At 64.8% G+C, this 20,654-nt stretch overlaps 1 protein-coding gene across 1 annotated transcript; it reads left to right on the top strand.

Annotated features, from left to right (window-relative positions):
• The first annotated feature begins 679 nt into the window (after nucleotides 1-679).
• On the top strand, nucleotides 680-3,736 carry LOC135329759 (uncharacterized). The gene is made up of 3 exons (XM_064519523.1): nucleotides 680-820; nucleotides 967-1,018; nucleotides 1,698-3,736. Exons 1-3 carry the CDS (start codon nucleotides 680-682, stop codon nucleotides 2,786-2,788), a joined length of 1,284 nt encoding a protein of 427 aa, XP_064375593.1. The 3' UTR covers nucleotides 2,789-3,736.
• Nucleotides 3,737-20,654: the final 16,918 nt, after the last annotated feature.

Genomic DNA, 20,654 nt, shown 5'->3' with positions numbered 1-20,654 from the left:
ACTAAGAGGATGAAGGGGCTGGAGCATGTCTGCTGTGGGGAGAGGCTGCGAGAGCTGGGTCTGTTCGGCCTGGAGCAGAGAAGCCTGAGGGGGAGGGAATCTCATCAATGTGTTTAGGTATCCGAAGGGAGGGTGCAAAGAGGATGGGGCCAGGCTCTTTTCAGTGGTGCCCAGCAATAGCCCGAGAGGCACCAGGCACAAACTAAAATGCAGGCAGTTTTGTCTGAAGGTAAGGAGAAACTTGTTTCCTGTGAGGGTCAGAGAGCAGTGGAGCAGGTTGCCCAGGGAGGTGGTGGAGTCTCCATCCTTGGAGATATTCCAAAGCCATCTGGGCACGGTCCTGGGCAATGTGACCCTGCTTGAGCAGGGGGTTGGACTAGCTGCTCTCCAGAGATCCCTTCCAACCTCAAGCATTCTGCGATTCTGGGCCCTTCCTTGCGGTTCCTGTGGCAGCCGGGTGCCCGGCACCCGTCTCCCCTCGCCCCCCACCCAGGCTGTGCCTGCTGCCAGGGGTTTCTGATGCGCTCAAAGACCTCACAGTGCTGCCGCAGCAGTGACCTCACCGTCCCAGCCCTGTCCCCGTCCCAGGGGACAGCAGTCACAAAGGGTTTGCGTGGGGAGGCGAGAGCAGCTCCAAAGGGCTGCGTCTGCTCCCGAGCCCTTGGTCCACGGCCCCGCCATGCTGGACACCGTGGGTCACGGCTGGGTCTCCCTTCTCTGGGGCAGTGGCTGCCTCCTGCACCTCTGCCCCAGCTTCCTGCTGCTGCTGGTGGCCTGGGCCACCGTGAGCATCTGGTGCAGCGTCTGCAAACGCCGCCAGGTAGGAGGGAGGCTCCGGGGCAGCCGTTCTCCCACCCTGCAGGAGGGCCCTGGCTGGCGGGGACCCACCCGCGCGGTGGGTGGGGGTCGGGGTGCTGCGGGCTCAGCCGAGGCCGCGGTCACAGTGCCGGTGCTCCTGTGCTGCAGGTCTCTCCCTGGAGCTGTTGCGGGGGGAGGCACTCGGACGCCCGGGACCCAGGTGAGGCTGCGCTGCCCCGGTGCTGGCTCCCGCCGGGGACCACGTGCCTGCCCGGCTGGGATCATGGCCCCGGCCCCGAGCGGCCCCACGGCAGTGGGGTTCACGCTGCCCGCATGGGGAGAGGTGCTGTCCCTGGGGGGCTGCTTGGGGACAAGCCGCGCTCCGGGCTGCTGGGCCATGGGGGTGCCCCATCCATTGCTGCCCTGCTCACTTGTGTGTCCCTGAGGGGGCTCCAATCCCTCCCCTGCCGCGGGCTGTCGGGGTCCCCAGGTCCCTGCTGTGTCCCTGCTCCTCTGCACGGGGCCTGCTGGGAGGCGGGTCCAGGAGGGGTTGTCGGTGGGGCTGGGCCGTTCCCCGCGTGGGGCTCTTCTCTGCGGTCCCCAGCTCTTGGCCCTGGGAAGGGGAGGGCTGCCCTGCTCCCCGCTCCCTGCTCCCTGCCCAGCACAGCTCTGCTCCGCGGCACCGAGCGCTCGGCCTCACCCGGTGCTGGGCTGCTCCCGGAGATGGGATCCCTCCGGCCGACCGCATTCCCGGGGCCCAGGGGCTGCCCCGGGCTGGGGTGCGCCCGCGCTGGGCACAACAGGGCCCCGTGCCCAGCCGGGAGGCGGCCGCGGGGCTGCGTGTGGGGCAGGTGCCCTCGGCCCTGCTCAGGGTGCCCTGTCCCCACTCTGTGTTGCAGGCGATGAGCAGCGGGCGTCCGGCTGCAGGGCACAGGGTGGGTTCCTGTGCTACGACCTCAGCTGCAGGCCCTGCGGCGAGGCCGCCCGGGAGAGGCAGCGGCAGCTGGAGGCAGAAGCTTGGCAAAGCCCCTGGGCCTCCAGCAGGCCACAGTCGCCCTCCTCGGAGGACTCCAGCCCCTGGAGTGCACACAGCGAGCGGAGGAGACTGCCTGCCCGGCATAGGGGGCTGCCCCAGAGGGGGCCGGGGGCCCCGAGGCCGCTGCCTCCAGCCACAGCCCCAACCGACCTCGAGCTTCGCAGCCAGGCCGACAAGCTTGCGGGGCTGACGCACGCCCTGCCAGAGAGAGCTGTCAGCCCCCAGGCCGGCTCACCCACCGCCCTGGGCTCGCGCCTGGCTGAGGGGGCTGGCAGCCTGCCCGGGGGCACCGATCCTCGCCCCGTGTCGAGGCTGAAGCTGGGACACAAGTTCAAGAAGAGGCTGCGGATGCACTTGATAAAGAAGTGCACAGAGATCCGTCTAGGAAGCTTCCCCGCCGTGGTGCAGCGATCGTGGGAGGTGTCTGTCCGCAGCCCGGAGCGCCCTGCAGCCCCCCCACCGCTGCGCTCCACTGTGGTCCCCAAGTACTTCCACACGGCAGAGGCCCTGTTCCTGCCGGAGGAGGCCCGGGAGACCCTGGAGCTCCACATCCGGGCAAAGAAGCTACAGCACCAGCTGCAGCACCAGCAGAGCGTATGCAAGGAGTCGCCTGCAGCTCACGTGCCCCAGGCACCGGTCTCAGCCCCCCAACACCAGCGTGAAGAGACCCCCGTCCAGCTGCCTGCTCAGCATCCGCCCTGCCTTCCCCAGGCCACCAAGCACCGTGCAGAGCTGCAGCCTGAGCCCTTGCGTCCAGAGGGGGACGATGACAGCAAGCACAAAGAACAGCAGCGACACAGGTCGGACACCCAGGGCAGCATGTGGCTCCTGGGCGATGCCAGGGGACTGGTCATTTATATGGGCCTGCGGCTCTCCCCAACCCCCGGTGCCACAAAGCGGGCCATCCTCAGGATCCTGGGGTTACATCATCTGCGCAAAGGCTTTTTTGATTAAACACAAAGCCCCGGCCAACATCAGGGGAGCAAGGTCAGGCGGAAGAAACCGCAGGACCGAAGCCAGGAGGAAGGAGCACGCTGAACCGGCTGCAACTCCAGCCATCGCAGGAGAGCCGTTCCACTGTCGTCCCCAGGCAAGACCCTCCAAGATGGGTCAAGGAAAGAAACTCCACTCACCTTAATCATTACAGAATTTACTGATAATCACCACCAAGATTAGACGTGTCAGTAGAAAAATAAATTTTACACCAGTTTCTATCATACCAAGATTTGTTTGTGACTGCTTGCAGGAGTCAGTGAAGTACAAAGTCGGGCTGACCTAAAGCACATCAGCACACACTGTGCCCACACCCAGAAAGCAGGACTGTGCATCTCGGCTCCAGCAGCGGCCCTTCTCCAGCGCAGGCGGCTTTTCTTTGGCTGACCCCCCTGGCTGGGCCCTGCGGACAGGGCTTCACAGCAGCGCCCGCTCCGGGACACGGAGCCATTTCCATTCTTGCAAGCTCTGCCCAGCTTTTGGCAAGGTGGCACCGCAGTGCCTCAAAACTACTCAGAACTGCTCTTCCTGTAATTTTGCCCTTTCGGTTTGGATCTGGTTTTCTTGGAGAGGGCATGTAGGAGAGCTGGGCCTGCACAGCTTCCTGCTGTGCTCTGGGATCACCGGGGCCATGCAGAGACCTCATCCCCCTGGCTAAGACTTGTTAAGATAAGTGAGCATCTCACTGTTCACCTTTTACACGAGAATTCCCCGAAAATCTCACCACACCTGGGCACCGACAGGCCCCACGAGGTACAGCCACCCAACACCCGAGCTGTAGCCAAGCTGCAAACTTTTCACGTGAAACACTCCCCTCAAAAGAGATGCTGGGAGATTACAACAGGCAGGAAACAGGCCATTTTCCGGCAGCCCACACTGGGTGGTTTTATCCACTGATTTTTTTTTTTTCCACTTGTTCTGAGCTCTTCACAGCAAGGATTTGTGTCCCGCAGGTCTCAACCCCATTGCTGCGGAGGAGTCCTCCACTGAGCGGCAAGGAAAAGGCCACTGCAGCCCCCAAGCCAAGACCCATTCCCACCCTGCCGTCTCTGTGACCCCCGAGGGACCCCCAGCAGCGAGGTCGCCATGCCCTTAACATTCTGGTTAAGCTGCTCCAGCATGGGAACCTGCCCAGGGACAAATCCTCTCCAGCTTCATCTCCCTCTGCTCTGTCCTCTCCCACACCTGCACGCTCCTCACACTGTAACACACAGCACAGTGGCAAAGTGCTTCCCCGGTGACAATCAGCTTAATCTTTGCTACCACGACACCCCACACACCGAGGTCATGAACAAAGGAAACAGAGAAGGTGCCCAAGACACTAGTTTCTTGCGTCGTCTAAAACCTAAGACCAAACCTGCCCAGTCTACGTCTCACAAAAGACTTCAATCCAGCCAGCAGAATACAGGGCCTGCACAGCTTCCTGCTGTGCTCTGGGATCACCACGGTGATACAGAGAGCTCATCCCCATGACGCTGATGGGAGGCACCCACGAGTGCTGAGGCAGCTGGCCACTGTCCTTGCTAGGCCACTCTGTCATCTTTGAAAGGTCATGGTGATCGGGAGAGGTGCCTGAGGACTGGAAGAAAGCAAATGTCACTCCAGTCTTCAAAAAGGGCGAGGAAGAGGACCTGGGGAACTACAGGCCAGTCAGCCTCCCCTGCATCCCTGGGAAGGTGATGGAGCAGCTCATCCTGGACACCATCTCCAAGCATATGAAGGCTAAGCTGGTGTTCAGGAGTAGAGAGCAGGGATTCCCCAAGGGGAAATGATGCTTGAGCACCCCGATAGCCTTCTATGGTGGAATGACTGGCTGGGTAGATGAGGGGAGAGCAGTGGATGCTGTCTAGCTCGGCTTCAGTCCGGCTTTTGACACCGTCTCCCACAACAGCCTCCTAGGCAAGCTCAGGAAGCGTGGGCTGGAGGAGTGGACAGTGAGGCGGCCCGAGAACTGGCTGAATGGCAGAGCTCAGAGGGTCGTGCTTAGTGGCACAAGGTCTGGCTGAAGCCTGTAGCTAGTGGTGTCCCCAGGGGTCAACACTGGGTCCAGTCTTGTGCGACTTCTTCCTCAGTGACCTGGATGAAGGGACAGAGTGCACCCTCAGCAAGTTTGCTGCTGAGTCAAACCTGGGAGGAGTGGCTGACGCCCCAGAGGGCTGTGCTGCCATTCAGAGGGGCCTCGAGGCTGGAGAGATGGGCAGAGATTGACCTCGTGAAGGTCAATAAAGGGAAGCGCGGAGTCCTGCACCTAGGGAGGAAAAACCCCATGCCCAGGACAGGCTGGGGGCTGCCCTGCTGGAAAGCAGCTCTGCAGAGAAGGACTTGGGGGTCCTGGTGGAGGACACGTTGCCCATGAGGCAGCAATGTGCCCTTGTGGCCCAGAAGGCCAATGGTGTCCTGGGCTGCATTAGGAAGAGCCTTGCCAGCAGGTGCAGGGAGGTGATCCTGCCCCTCTGCCCAGCCCTGGTGAGGCCACAGCTGGAGTACCGTGTCCAGTGCTGGGCTCCCCAACACACGAGAGACTGGGAGCTACTGGAGCGAGCGCAGCAAAAGGCTACTAAGAGGATGAAGGGGCTGGAGCATGTCTGCTGTGGGGAGAGGCTGCGAGAGCTGGGTCTGTTCGGCCTGGAGCAGAGAAGCCTGAGGGGGAGGGAATCTCATCAATGTGTTTAGGTATCCGAAGGGAGGGTGCAAAGAGGATGGGGCCAGGCTCTTTTCAGTGGTGCCCAGCAATAGCCCGAGAGGCACCAGGCACAAACTAAAATGCAGGCAGTTTTGTCTGAAGGTAAGGAGAAACTTGTTTCCTGTGAGGGTCAGAGAGCAGTGGAGCAGGTTGCCCAGGGAGGTGGTGGAGTCTCCATCCTTGGAGATATTCCAAAGCCATCTGGGCACGGTCCTGGGCAATGTGACCCTGCTTGAGCAGGGGGTTGGACTAGCTGCTCTCCAGAGATCCCTTCCAACCTCAAGCATTCTGCGATTCTGGGCCCTTCCTTGCGGTTCCTGTGGCAGCCGGGTGCCCGGCACCCGTCTCCCCTCGCCCCCCACCCAGGCTGTGCCTGCTGCCAGGGGTTTCTGATGCGCTCAAAGACCTCACAGTGCTGCCGCAGCAGTGACCTCACCGTCCCAGCCCTGTCCCCGTCCCAGGGGACAGCAGTCACAAAGGGTTTGCGTGGGGAGGCGAGAGCAGCTCCAAAGGGCTGCGTCTGCTCCCGAGCCCTTGGTCCACGGCCCCGCCATGCTGGACACCGTGGGTCACGGCTGGGTCTCCCTTCTCTGGGGCAGTGGCTGCCTCCTGCACCTCTGCCCCAGCTTCCTGCTGCTGCTGGTGGCCTGGGCCACCGTGAGCATCTGGTGCAGCGTCTGCAAACGCCGCCAGGTAGGAGGGAGGCTCCGGGGCAGCCGTTCTCCCACCCTGCAGGAGGGCCCTGGCTGGCGGGGACCCACCCGCGCGGTGGGTGGGGGTCGGGGTGCTGCGGGCTCAGCCGAGGCCGCGGTCACAGTGCCGGTGCTCCTGTGCTGCAGGTCTCTCCCTGGAGCTGTTGCGGGGGGAGGCACTCGGACGCCCGGGACCCAGGTGAGGCTGCGCTGCCCCGGTGCTGGCTCCCGCCGGGGACCACGTGCCTGCCCGGCTGGGATCATGGCCCCGGCCCCGAGCGGCCCCACGGCAGTGGGGTTCACGCTGCCCGCATGGGGAGAGGTGCTGTCCCTGGGGGGCTGCTTGGGGACAAGCCGCGCTCCGGGCTGCTGGGCCATGGGGGTGCCCCATCCATTGCTGCCCTGCTCACTTGTGTGTCCCTGAGGGGGCTCCAATCCCTCCCCTGCCGCGGGCTGTCGGGGTCCCCAGGTCCCTGCTGTGTCCCTGCTCCTCTGCACGGGGCCTGCTGGGAGGCGGGTCCAGGAGGGGTTGTCGGTGGGGCTGGGCCGTTCCCCGCGTGGGGCTCTTCTCTGCGGTCCCCAGCTCTTGGCCCTGGGAAGGGGAGGGCTGCCCTGCTCCCCGCGCCCTGCTCCCTGCCCAGCACAGCTCTGCTCCGCGGCACCGAGCGCTCGGCCTCACCCGGTGCTGGGCTGCTCCCGGAGATGGGATCCCTCCGGCCGACCGCATTCCCGGGGCCCAGGGGCTGCCCCGGGCTGGGGTGCGCCCGCGCTGGGCACAACAGGGCCCCGTGCCCAGCCGGGAGGCGGCCGCGGGGCTGCGTGTGGGGCAGGTGCCCTCGGCCCTGCTCAGGGTGCCCTGTCCCCACTCTGTGTTGCAGGCGATGAGCAGCGGGCGTCCGGCTGCAGGGCACAGGGTGGGTTCCTGTGCTACGACCTCAGCTGCAGGCCCTGCGGCGAGGCCGCCCGGGAGAGGCAGCGGCAGCTGGAGGCAGAAGCTTGGCAAAGCCCCTGGGCCTCCAGCAGGCCACAGTCGCCCTCCTCGGAGGACTCCAGCCCCTGGAGTGCACACAGCGAGCGGAGGAGACTGCCTGCCCGGCATAGGGGGCTGCCCCAGAGGGGGCCGGGGGCCCCGAGGCCGCTGCCTCCAGCCACAGCCCCAACCGACCTCGAGCTTCGCAGCCAGGCCGACAAGCTTGCGGGGCTGACGCACGCCCTGCCAGAGAGAGCTGTCAGCCCCCAGGCCGGCTCACCCACCGCCCTGGGCTCGCGCCTGGCTGAGGGGGCTGGCAGCCTGCCCGGGGGCACCGATCCTCGCCCCGTGTCGAGGCTGAAGCTGGGACACAAGTTCAAGAAGAGGCTGCGTATGCACTTGATAAAGAAGTGCACAGAGATCCGTCTAGGAAGCTTCCCCGCCGTGGTGCAGCGATCGTGGGAGGTGTCTGTCCGCAGCCCGGAGCGCCCTGCAGCCCCCCCACCGCTGCGCTCCACTGTGGTCCCCAAGTACTTCCACACGGCAGAGGCCCTGTTCCTGCCGGAGGAGGCCCGGGAGACCCTGGAGCTCCACATCCGGGCAAAGAAGCTACAGCACCAGCTGCAGCACCAGCAGAGCGTATGCAAGGAGTCGCCTGCAGCTCACGTGCCCCAGGCACCGGTCTCAGCCCCCCAACACCAGCGTGAAGAGACCCCCGTCCAGCTGCCTGCTCAGCATCCGCCCTGCCTTCCCCAGGCCACCAAGCACCGTGCAGAGCTGCAGCCTGAGCCCTTGCGTCCAGAGGGGGACGATGACAGCAAGCACAAAGAACAGCAGCGACACAGGTCGGACACCCAGGGCAGCATGTGGCTCCTGGGCGATGCCAGGGGACTGGTCATTTATATGGGCCTGCGGCTCTCCCCAACCCCCGGTGCCACAAAGCGGGCCATCCTCAGGATCCTGGGGTTACATCATCTGCGCAAAGGCTTTTTTGATTAAACACAAAGCCCCGGCCAACATCAGGGGAGCAAGGTCAGGCGGAAGAAACCGCAGGACCGAAGCCAGGAGGAAGGAGCACGCTGAACCGGCTGCAACTCCAGCCATCGCAGGAGAGCCGTTCCACTGTCGTCCCCAGGCAAGACCCTCCAAGATGGGTCAAGGAAAGAAACTCCACTCACCTTAATCATTACAGAATTTACTGATAATCACCACCAAGATTAGACGTGTCAGTAGAAAAATAAATTTTACACCAGTTTCTATCATACCAAGATTTGTTTGTGACTGCTTGCAGGAGTCAGTGAAGTACAAAGTCGGGCTGACCTAAAGCACATCAGCACACACTGTGCCCACACCCAGAAAGCAGGACTGTGCATCTCGGCTCCAGCAGCGGCCCTTCTCCAGCGCAGGCGGCTTTTCTTTGGCTGACCCCCCTGGCTGGGCCCTGCGGACAGGGCTTCACAGCAGCGCCCGCTCCGGGACACGGAGCCATTTCCATTCTTGCAAGCTCTGCCCAGCTTTTGGCAAGGTGGCACCGCAGTGCCTCAAAACTACTCAGAACTGCTCTTCCTGTAATTTTGCCCTTTCGGTTTGGATCTGGTTTTCTTGGAGAGGGCATGTAGGAGAGCTGGGCCTGCACAGCTTCCTGCTGTGCTCTGGGATCACCGGGGCCATGCAGAGACCTCATCCCCCTGGCTAAGACTTGTTAAGATAAGTGAGCATCTCACTGTTCACCTTTTACACGAGAATTCCCCGAAAATCTCACCACACCTGGGCACCGACAGGCCCCACGAGGTACAGCCACCCAACACCCGAGCTGTAGCCAAGCTGCAAACTTTTCACGTGAAACACTCCCCTCAAAAGAGATGCTGGGAGATTACAACAGGCAGGAAACAGGCCATTTTCCGGCAGCCCACACTGGGTGGTTTTATCCACTGATTTTTTTTTTTCCACTTGTTCTGAGCTCTTCACAGCAAGGATTTGTGTCCCGCAGGTCTCAACCCCATTGCTGCGGAGGAGTCCTCCACTGAGCGGCAAGGAAAAGGCCACTGCAGCCCCCAAGCCAAGACCCATTCCCACCCTGCCGTCTCTGTGACCCCCGAGGGACCCCCAGCAGCGAGGTCGCCATGCCCTTAACATTCTGGTTAAGCTGCTCCAGCATGGGAACCTGCCCAGGGACAAATCCTCTCCAGCTTCATCTCCCTCTGCTCTGTCCTCTCCCACACCTGCACGCTCCTCACACTGTAACACACAGCACAGTGGCAAAGTGCTTCCCCGGTGACAATCAGCTTAATCTTTGCTACCACGACACCCCACACACCGAGGTCATGAACAAAGGAAACAGAGAAGGTGCCCAAGACACTAGTTTCTTGCGTCGTCTAAAACCTAAGACCAAACCTGCCCAGTCTACGTCTCACAAAAGACTTCAATCCAGCCAGCAGAATACAGGGCCTGCACAGCTTCCTGCTGTGCTCTGGGATCACCACGGTGATACAGAGAGCTCATCCCCATGACGCTGATGGGAGGCACCCACGAGTGCTGAGGCAGCTGGCCACTGTCCTTGCTAGGCCACTCTGTCATCTTTGAAAGGTCATGGTGATCGGGAGAGGTGCCTGAGGACTGGAAGAAAGCAAATGTCACTCCAGTCTTCAAAAAGGGCGAGGAAGAGGACCTGGGGAACTACAGGCCAGTCAGCCTCCCCTGCATCCCTGGGAAGGTGATGGAGCAGCTCATCCTGGACACCATCTCCAAGCATATGAAGGCTAAGCTGGTGTTCAGGAGTAGAGAGCAGGGATTCCCCAAGGGGAAATGATGCTTGAGCACCCCGATAGCCTTCTATGGTGGAATGACTGGCTGGGTAGATGAGGGGAGAGCAGTGGATGCTGTCTAGCTCGGCTTCAGTCCGGCTTTTGACACCGTCTCCCACAACAGCCTCCTAGGCAAGCTCAGGAAGCGTGGGCTGGAGGAGTGGACAGTGAGGCGGCCCGAGAACTGGCTGAATGGCAGAGCTCAGAGGGTCGTGCTTAGTGGCACAAGGTCTGGCTGAAGCCTGTAGCTAGTGGTGTCCCCAGGGGTCAACACTGGGTCCAGTCTTGTGCGACTTCTTCCTCAGTGACCTGGATGAAGGGACAGAGTGCACCCTCAGCAAGTTTGCTGCTGAGTCAAACCTGGGAGGAGTGGCTGACGCCCCAGAGGGCTGTGCTGCCATTCAGAGGGGCCTCGAGGCTGGAGAGATGGGCAGAGATTGACCTCGTGAAGGTCAATAAAGGGAAGCGCGGAGTCCTGCACCTAGGGAGGAAAAACCCCATGCCCAGGACAGGCTGGGGGCTGCCCTGCTGGAAAGCAGCTCTGCAGAGAAGGACTTGGGGGTCCTGGTGGAGGACACGTTGCCCATGAGGCAGCAATGTGCCCTTGTGGCCCAGAAGGCCAATGGTGTCCTGGGCTGCATTAGGAAGAGCCTTGCCAGCAGGTGCAGGGAGGTGATCCTGCCCCTCTGCCCAGCCCTGGTGAGGCCACAGCTGGAGTACCGTGTCCAGTGCTGGGCTCCCCAACACACGAGAGACTGGGAGCTACTGGAGCGAGCGCAGCAAAAGGCTACTAAGAGGATGAAGGGGCTGGAGCATGTCTGCTGTGGGGAGAGGCTGCGAGAGCTGGGTCTGTTCGGCCTGGAGCAGAGAAGCCTGAGGGGCAGGGAATCTCATCAATGTGTTTAGGTATCCGAAGGGAGGGTGCAAAGAGGATGGGGCCAGGCTCTTTTCAGTGGTGCCCAGCAATAGCCCGAGAGGCACCAGGCACAAACTAAAATGCAGGCAGTTTTGTCTGAAGGTAAGGAGAAACTTGTTTCCTGTGAGGGTCAGAGAGCAGTGGAGCAGGTTGCCCAGGGAGGTGGTGGAGTCTCCATCCTTGGAGATATTCCAAAGCCATCTGGGCACGGTCCTGGGCAATGTGACCCTGCTTGAGCAGGGGGTTGGACTAGCTGCTCTCCAGAGATCCCTTCCAACCTCAAGCATTCTGCGATTCTGGGCCCTTCCTTGCGGTTCCTGTGGCAGCCGGGTGCCCGGCACCCGTCTCCCCTCGCCCCCCACCCAGGCTGTGCCTGCTGCCAGGGGTTTCTGATGCGCTCAAAGACCTCACAGTGCTGCCGCAGCAGTGACCTCACCGTCCCAGCCCTGTCCCCGTCCCAGGGGACAGCAGTCACAAAGGGTTTGCGTGGGGAGGCGAGAGCAGCTCCAAAGGGCTGCGTCTGCTCCCGAGCCCTTGGTCCACGGCCCCGCCATGCTGGACACCGTGGGTCACGGCTGGGTCTCTCTTCTCTGGGGCAGTGGCTGCCTCCTGCACCTCTGCCCCAGCTTCCTGCTGCTGCTGGTGGCCTGGGCCACCGTGAGCATCTGGTGCAGCGTCTGCAAACGCCGCCAGGTAGGAGGGAGGCTCCGGGGCAGCCGTTCTCCCACCCTGCAGGAGGGCCCTGGCTGGCGGGGACCCACCCGCGCGGTGGGTGGGGGTCGGGGTGCTGCGTGCTCAGCCGAGGCCGCGGTCACAGTGCCGGTGCTCCTGTGCTGCAGGTCTCTCCCTGGAGCTGTTGCGGGGGGAGGCACTCGGACGCCCGGGACCCAGGTGAGGCTGCGCTGCCCCGGTGCTGGCTCCCGCCGGGGACCACGTGCCTGCCCGGCTGGGATCATGGCCCCGGCCCCGAGCGGCCCCACGGCAGTGGGGTTCACGCTGCCCGCATGGGGAGAGGTGCTGTCCCTGGGGGGCTGCTTGGGGACAAGCCGCGCTCCGGGCTGCTGGGCCATGGGGGTGCCCCATCCATTGCTGCCCTGCTCACTTGTGTGTCCCTGAGGGGGCTCCAATCCCTCCCCTGCCGCGGGCTGTCGGGGTCCCCAGGTCCCTGCTGTGTCCCTGCTCCTCTGCACGGGGCCTGCTGGGAGGCGGGTCCAGGAGGGGTTGTCAGTGGGGCTGGGCCGTTCCCCGCGTGGGGCTCTTCTCTGCGGTCCCCAGCTCTTGGCCCTGGGAAGGGGAGGGCTGCCCTGCTCCCCGCTCCCTGCTCCCTGCCCAGCACAGCTCTGCTCCGCGGCACCGAGCGCTCGGCCTCACCCGGTGCTGGGCTGCTCCCGGAGATGGGATCCCTCCGGCCGACCGCATTCCCGGGGCCCAGGGGCTGCCCCGGGCTGGGGTGCGCCCGCGCTGGGCACAACAGGGCCCCGTGCCCAGCCGGGAGGCGGCCGCGGGGCTGCGTGTGGGGCAGGTGCCCTCGGCCCTGCTCAGGGTGCCCTGTCCCCACTCTGTGTTGCAGGCGATGAGCAGCGGGCGTCCGGCTGCAGGGCACAGGGTGGGTTCCTGTGCTACGACCTCAGCTGCAGGCCCTGCGGCGAGGCCGCCCGGGAGAGGCAGCGGCAGCTGGAGGCAGAAGCTTGGCAAAGCCCCTGGGCCTCCAGCAGGCCACAGTCGCCCTCCTCGGAGGACTCCAGCCCCTGGAGTGCACACAGCGAGCGGAGGAGACTGCCTGCCCGGCATAGGGGGCTGCCCCAGAGGGGGCCGGGGGCCCTGAGGCCGCTGCCTCCAGCCACAGCCCCAACCGACCTCGAGCTTCGCAGCCAGGCCGACAAGCTTGTGGGGCTGACGCACGCCCTGCCAGAGAGAGCTGTCAGCCCCCAGGCCGGCTCACCCACCGCCCTGGGCTCGCGCCTGGCTGAGGGGGCTGGCAGCCTGCCCGGGGGCACCGATCCTCGCCCCGTGTCGAGGCTGAAGCTGGGACACAAGTTCAAGAAGAGGCTGCGGATGCACTTGATAAAGAAGTGCACAGAGATCCGTCTAGGAAGCTTCCCCGCCGTGGTGCAGCGATCGTGGGAGGTGTCTGTCCGCAGCCCGGAGCGCCCTGCAGCCCCCCCACCGCTGCGCTCCACTGTGGTCCCCAAGTACTTCCACACGGCAGAGGCCCTGTTCCTGCCGGAGGAGGCCCGGGAGACCCTGGAGCTCCACATCCGGGCAAAGAAGCTACAGCACCAGCTGCAGCACCAGCAGAGCGTATGCAAGGAGTCGCCTGCAGCTCACGTGCCCCAGGCACCGGTCTCAGCCCCCCAACACCAGCGTGAAGAGACCCCCGTCCAGCTGCCTGCTCAGCATCCGCCCTGCCTTCCCCAGGCCACCAAGCACCGTGCAGAGCTGCAGCCTGAGCCCTTGCGTCCAGAGGGGGACGATGACAGCAAGCACAAAGAACAGCAGCGACACAGGTCGGACACCCAGGGCAGCATGTGGCTCCTGGGCGATGCCAGGGGACTGGTCATTTATATGGGCCTGTGGCTCTCCCCAACCCCCGGTGCCACAAAGCGGGCCATCCTCAGGGTCCTGGGGTTACATCATCTGCGCAAAGGCTTTTTTGATTAAACACAAAGCCCCGGCCAACATCAGGGGAGCAAGGTCAGGCGGAAGAAACCGCAGGACCGAAGCCAGGAGGAAGGAGCACGCTGAACCGGCTGCAACTCCAGCCATCGCAGGAGAGCCGTTCCACTGTCGTCCCCAGGCAAGACCCTCCAAGATGGGTCAAGGAAAGAAACTCCGCTCACCATAATCATTACGGGATCTTCTGATAATCACCACCAAGATGGTGGTCAGTAGAAAAATAAATTTTACCCCGGTTTCTATCATACCAAGATTTGTTTGTGACTGCTTGCAGGAGTTAGTGAAGTACAAAGTCCAGCTGACCTAAAGCACTCAGCACAGGCTGTGTCCACATGCAGCTGGGGAGGTGGGAGCAGGGCTGGGAGCGCTGGCAGCGCTGGGGGACAGGCAAGGGAGCTCGACAGAGGAGGAAAGCGTGAGGTGGGCTGCTGACAGAGGCAGGTGGAAGCTGGCAGCATCTAGACGATGTGGGTCAGAGGTCCCAGCACCTAATGGTGGCCTGCTCGCCTGGCAGCAGGGCCAGAGGTGCTGCCAGAGAGGCGGCGGGCGAGGGGCAGCGCATGCCTCTCGCACTGGCCTTGCCCCCAAGAGCCGAGGCAGCAGCTTTGCCCTTGGTCGGAGCCCTGAAGGACAAAGGGAGCAGTGTGGCCCTCGGCCCAGCAGTGCCGGAAGGAGAAACTGCAGCGGCTTTGCCCTGGGCTGCGGGCCCTCCGGATGAGGTGAGCAAGGAGCGCGTGGTCGGCACTGGCCCTCCAAGGGAGCTGCACTGTGGCGAGCTGTGGCGAGCACCGACCCCTCGGGAAAGCCCTTGGTGGCGGGGGGCAGGCAGGTGCTTGCCCTGCGCCCGCAGCCCCTCGCCCACGGCTCTCGTCCACCCACAGGCATCGCCGCCCACCTGCTCCCCCTTCCCCCCCCAAGCTCCCCACCGATGGCGCTGGCTGCTCAGCACAGTGCTGCGGGCTCTGCGCAGAGCTTTCGCCTGCAGCTGTGTCCTGGGGCCGCGAGAGGGACGGCGCCAGGACGCAAGGGCCAGGCAGCTCCCCTGAGATCGGGGCTGGCCCTGAGGATGCACAGCGCAGAGGGGCAGCGACAGAGACGTGCACCATCGCGCTGGAGGCTCCCACACCTGCACACTGCCGCAGACACCCGTCAGGCTGCAGCCACTCCTGCTTCCAATAAAAACTTGGGAAGCTTTTTTGCCCGCTGTCGCTTTGCGTCAGGTCCATCTCCAGAGACAGCCTGGGGCAGGCCAAGGCCCGGAAGGCAGAGAGAGCTGCAGGGAACCCTGGACAACAGGCGTCACGGAGCGGCCAGGCTGGGAAGGGGCTTTGGCAGGTCTCCACTCTGACCTCCTGCTGCATGTGGGGCCCACCAGAGCAGGTTTCCCAGGGCCAGGCGCCATCGAGGTGCGACTGGCTCCATGGATTTCCCCCACGGCCGTGTGCTGGACCACACACTGCCAGGACATGGTCACGGGCGGGCGTCCCCACAGTGACCGCCAGGGCTCTGTGATTTGGGTCACATGACCACAAGACATGCAGCGCGCACCTCTCTCCACAGCAGTGCCCACGGGAGCTGAGCCAGCAGCTTCTGCCTGACCGTCCCGGGGAACAGCAGTCACAAAGGGTTTGCGTGGGGAGGCGAGAGCAGCTCCGAAGGACTGTGTCTGCTCCCGAGCCCTTGGCCCACGGCTCCGCCATGCTGGACGCCGTGGATCTGGCTCAGCATGGCTGGGTCTCCCTTCTCTGGGGCAGTGGCTGCCTCCTGCGCCTCTGCCCCAGGTTCCTGCTGCTGCTGGCAGCCTGGGCCACCGTGAGCATCTGGTGCAGCGTCTGCGGCAAACGCCGCCAGGTACGAAGGAGGCTCCGGGGCAGCCTTTCTCCCACCCTGCAGGAGGGCCCTGGCTGGCGGGGACCCACCCGCGCGGTGGGTGGGGGTCGGGGTGCTGCGGGCTCAGCCGAGGCCGCGGTCACAGTGCCGGTGCTCCTGTGCTGCAGGTCTCTCCCTGGAGCTGGTGCGGGGGGAGGCACTCGGACGCCCGGGACCCAGGTGAGGCTGCGCTGCCCCGGTGCTGGCTCCCGCCGGGGACCACGTGCCTGCCCGGCTGGGATCATGGCCCCGGCCCCGAGCGGCCCCACGGCAGTGGGGTTCACGCTGCCCGCATGGGGAGAGGTGCTGTCCCTGGGGGGCTGCTTGGGGACAAGCCGCGCTCCGGGCTGCTGGGCCATGGGGGTGCCCCATCCATTGCTGCCCTGCTCACTTGTGTGTCCCTGAGGGGGCTCCAATCCCTCCCCTGCCGCGGGCTGTCGGGGTCCCCAGGTCCCTGCTGTGTCCCTGCTCCTCTGCACGGGGCCTGCTGGGAGGCGGGTCCAGGAGGGGTTGTCGGTGGGGCTGGGCCGTTCCCCGCGTGGGGCTCTTCTCTGCGGTCCCCAGCTCTTGGCCCTGGGAAGGGGAGGGCTGCCCTGCTCCCCGCTCCCTGCTCCCTGCCCAGCACAGCTCTGCTCCGCGGCACCGAGCGCTCGGCCTCACCCGGTGCTGGGCTGCTCCCGGAGATGGGATCCCTCCGGCCGACCGCATTCCCGGGGCCCAGGGGCTGCCCCGGGCTGGGGTGCGCCCGCGCTGGGCACAACAGGGCCCCGTGCCCAGCCAGGAGGCGGCCGCGGGGCTGCGTGTGGGGCAGGTGCCCTCGGCCCTGCTCAGGGTGCCCTGTCCCCACTCTGTGCTGCAGGCGATGAGCAGCGGGCGTCCGGCTGCAGGGCACAGGGTGGGTTCCTGTGCTACGACCTCAGCTGCAGGCCCTGTGGCGAGGCCGCCCGGGAGAGGCAGCGGCAGCTGGAGGCAGAAGCTTGGCAAAGCCCCTGGGCCTCCAGCAGGCCACAGTCGCCCTCCTCGGAGGACTCCAGCCCCTGGAGTGCACACAGCGAGCGGAGGAGACTGCCTGCCCGGCATAGGGGGCTGCCCCAGAGGGGGCCGGGGGCCCCGAGGCCGCTGCCTCCAGCCACAGCCCCAACCGACCTCGAGCTTCGCAGCCAGGCCGACAAGCTTGCGGGGCTGACGCACGCCCTGCCAGAGAGAGCTGTCAGCCCCCAGGCCGGCTCACCCACCGCCCTGGGCTCGCGCCTGGCTGAGGGGGCTGGCAGCCTGCCCGGGGGCACCGATCCTCGCCCCGTGTCGAGGCTGAAGCTGGGACACAAGTTCAAGAAGAGGCTGCGTATGCACTTGATAAAGAAGTGCACAGAGATCCGTCTAGGAAGCTTCCCCGCCGTGGTGCAGCGATCGTGGGAGGTGTCTGTCCGCAGCCCGGAGCGCCCTGCAGCCCCCCCACCGCTGCGCTCCACTGTGGTCCCCAAGTACTTCCACACGGCAGAGGCCCTGTTCCTGCCGGAGGAGGCCCGGGAGACCCTGGAGCTCCACATCCGGGCAAAGAAGCTACAGCACCAGCTGCAGCACCAGCAGAGCGTATGCAAGGAGTCGCCTGCAGCTCACGTGCCCCAGGCACCGGTCTCAGCCCCCCAACACCAGCGTGAAGAGACCCCCGTCCAGCTGCCTGCTCAGCATCCGCCCTGCCTTCCCCAGGCCACCAAGCACCGTGCAGAGCTGCAGCCTGAGCCCTTGCGTCCAGAGGGGGACGATGACAGCAAGCACAAAGAACAGCAGCGACACAGGTCGGACACCCAGGGCAGCATGTGGCTCCTGGGCGATGCCAGGGGACTGGTCATTTATATGGGCCTGCGGCTCTCCCCAACCCCCGGTGCCACAAAGCGGGCCATCCTCAGGGTCCTGGGGTTACATCATCTGCGCAAAGGCTTTTTTGATTAAACACAAAGCCCCGGCCAACATCAGGGGAGCAAGGTCAGGCGGAAGAAACCGCAGGACCGAAGCCAGGAGGAAGGAGCACGCTGAACCGGCTGCAACTCCAGCCATCGCGGGAGAGCCCTTCCGTTGTCGTCCCCAGGCAAGACCCTCCAAGATGGGTCAAGGAAAGAAACTCCGCTCACCATAATCATTACGGGATCTCCTGATAATCACCACCAAGATGGTGGTCAGTAGAAAAATAAATTTTACCCCGGTTTCTATCATACCAAGATTTGTTTGTGACTGCTTGCAGGAGTTAGTGAAGTACAAAGTCCAGCTGACCTAAAGCACTCAGCACAGGCTGTGTCCACATGCAGCTGGGGAGGTGGGAGCAGGGCTGGGAGCGCTGGCAGCGCTGGGGGACAGGCAAGGGAGCTCGACAGAGGAGGAAAGCGTGAGGTGGGCTGCTGACAGAGGCAGGTGGAAGCTGGCAGCATCTAGACGATGTGGGTCAGAGGTCCCAGCACCTAATGGTGGCCTGCTCGCCTGGCAGCAGGGCCAGAGGTGCTGCCAGAGAGGCGGCGGGCGAGGGGCAGCGCATGCCTCTCGCACTGGCCTTGCCCCCAAGAGCCGAGGCAGCAGCTTTGCCCTTGGTCGGAGCCCTGAAGGACAAAGGGAGCAGTGTGGCCCTCGGCCCAGCAGTGCCGGAAGGAGAAACTGCAGCGGCTTTGCCCTGGGCTGCGGGCCCTCCGGATGAGGTGAGCAAGGAGCGCGTGGTCGGCACTGGCCCTCCAAGGGAGCTGCATTGTGGCGAGCTGTGGCGAGCGCCGACCCCTCAGGAAAGCCCTTGGTGGCGGGGGGCAGGCAGGTGCTTGCCCTGCGCCCGCAGCCCCTCGCCCACGGCTCTCGTCCCCCCACAGGCATCGCCGCCCACCTGCTCCCCCTTCCCCCCCCAAGCTCCCCACCGATGGCGCTGGCTGCTCAGCACAGTGCTGCGGGCTCTGCGCAGAGCTTTCGCCTGCAGCTGTGTCCTGGGGCCGCGAGAGGGACGGCGCCAGGACGCAAGGGCCAGGCAGCTCCCCTGAGATCGGGGCTGGCCCTGAGGATGCGCAGCGCAAAGAGGGGCAGCGACAGAGACGTGCACCATCGCGCTGGAGGCTCCCACACCTGCACACTGCCGCAGACACCCGTCAGGCTGCAGCCACTCCTGCTTCCAATAAAAACTTGGGAAGCTTTTTTGCCCGCTGTCGCTTTGCGTCAGGTCCATCTCCAGAGACAGCCTGGGGCAGGCCAAGGCCCAGAAGGCAGAGAGAGCTGCAGGGAAACCTGGACAACAGGCGTCACGGAGCGGCCAGGCTGGGAAGGGGCTTTGGCAGGTCTCCACTCTGACCTCCTGCTGCATGTGGGGCCCACCAGAGCAGGTTTCCCAGGGCCAGGCACCATCGAGGTGCGACTGGCTCCATGGATTTCCCCCACGGCCGTGTGCTGGACCACACACTGCCAGGACATGGTCACGGGCGGGCGTCCCCACAGTGACCGCCAGGGCTCTGTGATTTGGGTCACATGACCACAAGACATGCAGCGCGCACCTCTCTCCACAGCAGTGCCCACGGGAGCTGAGCCAGCAGCTTCTGCCTGACCGTCCCGGGGAACAGCAGTCACAAAGGGTTTGCGTGGGGAGGCGAGAGCAGCTCCGAAGGACTGTGTCTGCTCCCGAGCCCTTGGCCCACGGCTCCGCCATGCTGGACGCCGTGGATCTGGCTCAGCATGGCTGGGTCTCCCTTCTCTGGGGCAGTGGCTGCCTCCTGCGCCTCTGCCCCAGGTTCCTGCTGCTGCTGGCAGCCTGGGCCACCATGCGCATCTGGTGCAGCGTCTGCGGCAAACGCCGCCAGGTAGGAAGGAGGCTCCGGGGCAGCCTTTCTCCCACCCTGCAGGAGGGCCCTGGCTGGCGGGGACCCACCCGCGCGGTGGTCCCCAGCTCTTGGCCCTGGGAAGGGGAGAGCTGCCCTGCTCCCTGCTCCCTGCCCAGCACAGCTCTGCTCCACGGCACTGAGCGCTCGGCCTCGCCTGGTGCTGGGCTGCTCCCAGAGATGGGATGCCTTCGGCCGGCCGCGTTCCCAGGGGCTGCCCCAGGCTGGGGTGCACCCGCGCTGGGCACAACAGGGCCCCGTGCCCAGCCGGGAGGCGGCCGCAGGGCTGCGTGTGGGGCAGGTGCCCTCGGCCCTGCTCAGGGTGCCCTGTCCCCACTCTGTGTTGCAGGCGATGAGCAGCGGGCGTCCGGCTGCAGGGCCCGGGGTGGGTTCCTGTGCTACGACCTCAGCTGCAGGCCCTGCGGCGAGGCCGCCCGGGAGAGGCAGCGATGGCTGAAGGCTACAGCGTGGCAAAGCCCCTGGGCCTCCAGCAGACCACAGTCATCCTCGGAGGAGGACTCCGGCCTCTGGAATTCACACAGGGAGCGGAGGAGACTGCCTGCCCGGCGTAGGGGGCTGCCCCAGAGGGGGCCGGGGGCCCCCGGGCTGCTGCCTCCAGCCACAGCCCCAACTGACCTCGGGCTTCGCAGCCAGGCCGACAAGCTTGCGGGGCTGACGCACGCCCTGCCAAAGAGAGCCGTCAGCCCCCAGGCCGGCTCACCCACCGCCCTGGGCTCGCGCCTGGCTGAGGGGGCTGGCAGCCTGCCCGGGGGCACCGATCCTCGCCCCGTGTCGAGGCTGAAGCAGGGGGCACTTGCACTGCCGGAAGCTGCAAGCAGAGGCCCTGTTCCTGCCAGAGGAGGCTGGGGAGACCCTGGAGCTCCACATCCGGGCAAAGAAGCTACAGCACCAGCTGCAGCACCAGCAGAGCATATCCAAGGAGTTGCCTGCAGCTCATGTGCCCCAGGCACCGGTCTCAGCCCCCCAGCCCCCCCAGCCCCTCAGCCCCCCGTCAGCACTCAGGCCAAGCCCCGGAAGGCAGAGAGAGCTGCAGGGAAACCCGGACAGGCATTCCCCGTCAGAGCCCCAGCCTTAGCCCTTCCCTCTGGAGCGGGATGATTACAATGAGTACGAAGGAAAGCAGCAGCCGGGGTCAGACAGTGATGGCAGGATGTGGCGCCTGAGCGACGTCAGTGGACTGGTCATTTACATGGGCCTGCGGCTCTCCCCAAGCCCTGGTGCCATGAGGTCTCCACTCTGACCTCCTGCTGCATGTGGGGCCCACCAGAGCAGGTTTCCCAGGGCCAGGCGCCATCGAGGTGCGACTGGCTCCATGGATTTCCCCCATGGCTGTGTGCTGGACCACACACTGCCAGGACAT

The sequence above is a fragment of the Dromaius novaehollandiae genome, chromosome 13, assembly GCF_036370855.1.
Source record: "Dromaius novaehollandiae isolate bDroNov1 chromosome 13, bDroNov1.hap1, whole genome shotgun sequence".
NCBI classification, from domain to species: domain Eukaryota; kingdom Metazoa; phylum Chordata; class Aves; order Casuariiformes; family Dromaiidae; genus Dromaius; species Dromaius novaehollandiae.
The sequence above is the reverse complement of the archived record's forward strand: the minus strand, read 5'-3'. Positions and strand labels throughout refer to the sequence as shown.

Excerpts from the sequence above, each read along its gene's own strand:
- LOC135329759 (XM_064519523.1), top strand. The coding sequence starts at position 680 with ATGCTGGACACCGTGGGTCACGGCTGGGTCTCCCTTCTCTGGGGCAGT. Across the intron at positions 821-966 it reads GCGTCTGCAAACGCCGCCAG|GTCTCTCCCTGGAGCTGTTG; the intron begins GTAGGAGGGAGG and ends CCTGTGCTGCAG. Across the intron at positions 1,019-1,697 it reads CTCGGACGCCCGGGACCCAG|GCGATGAGCAGCGGGCGTCC; the intron begins GTGAGGCTGCGC and ends TCTGTGTTGCAG.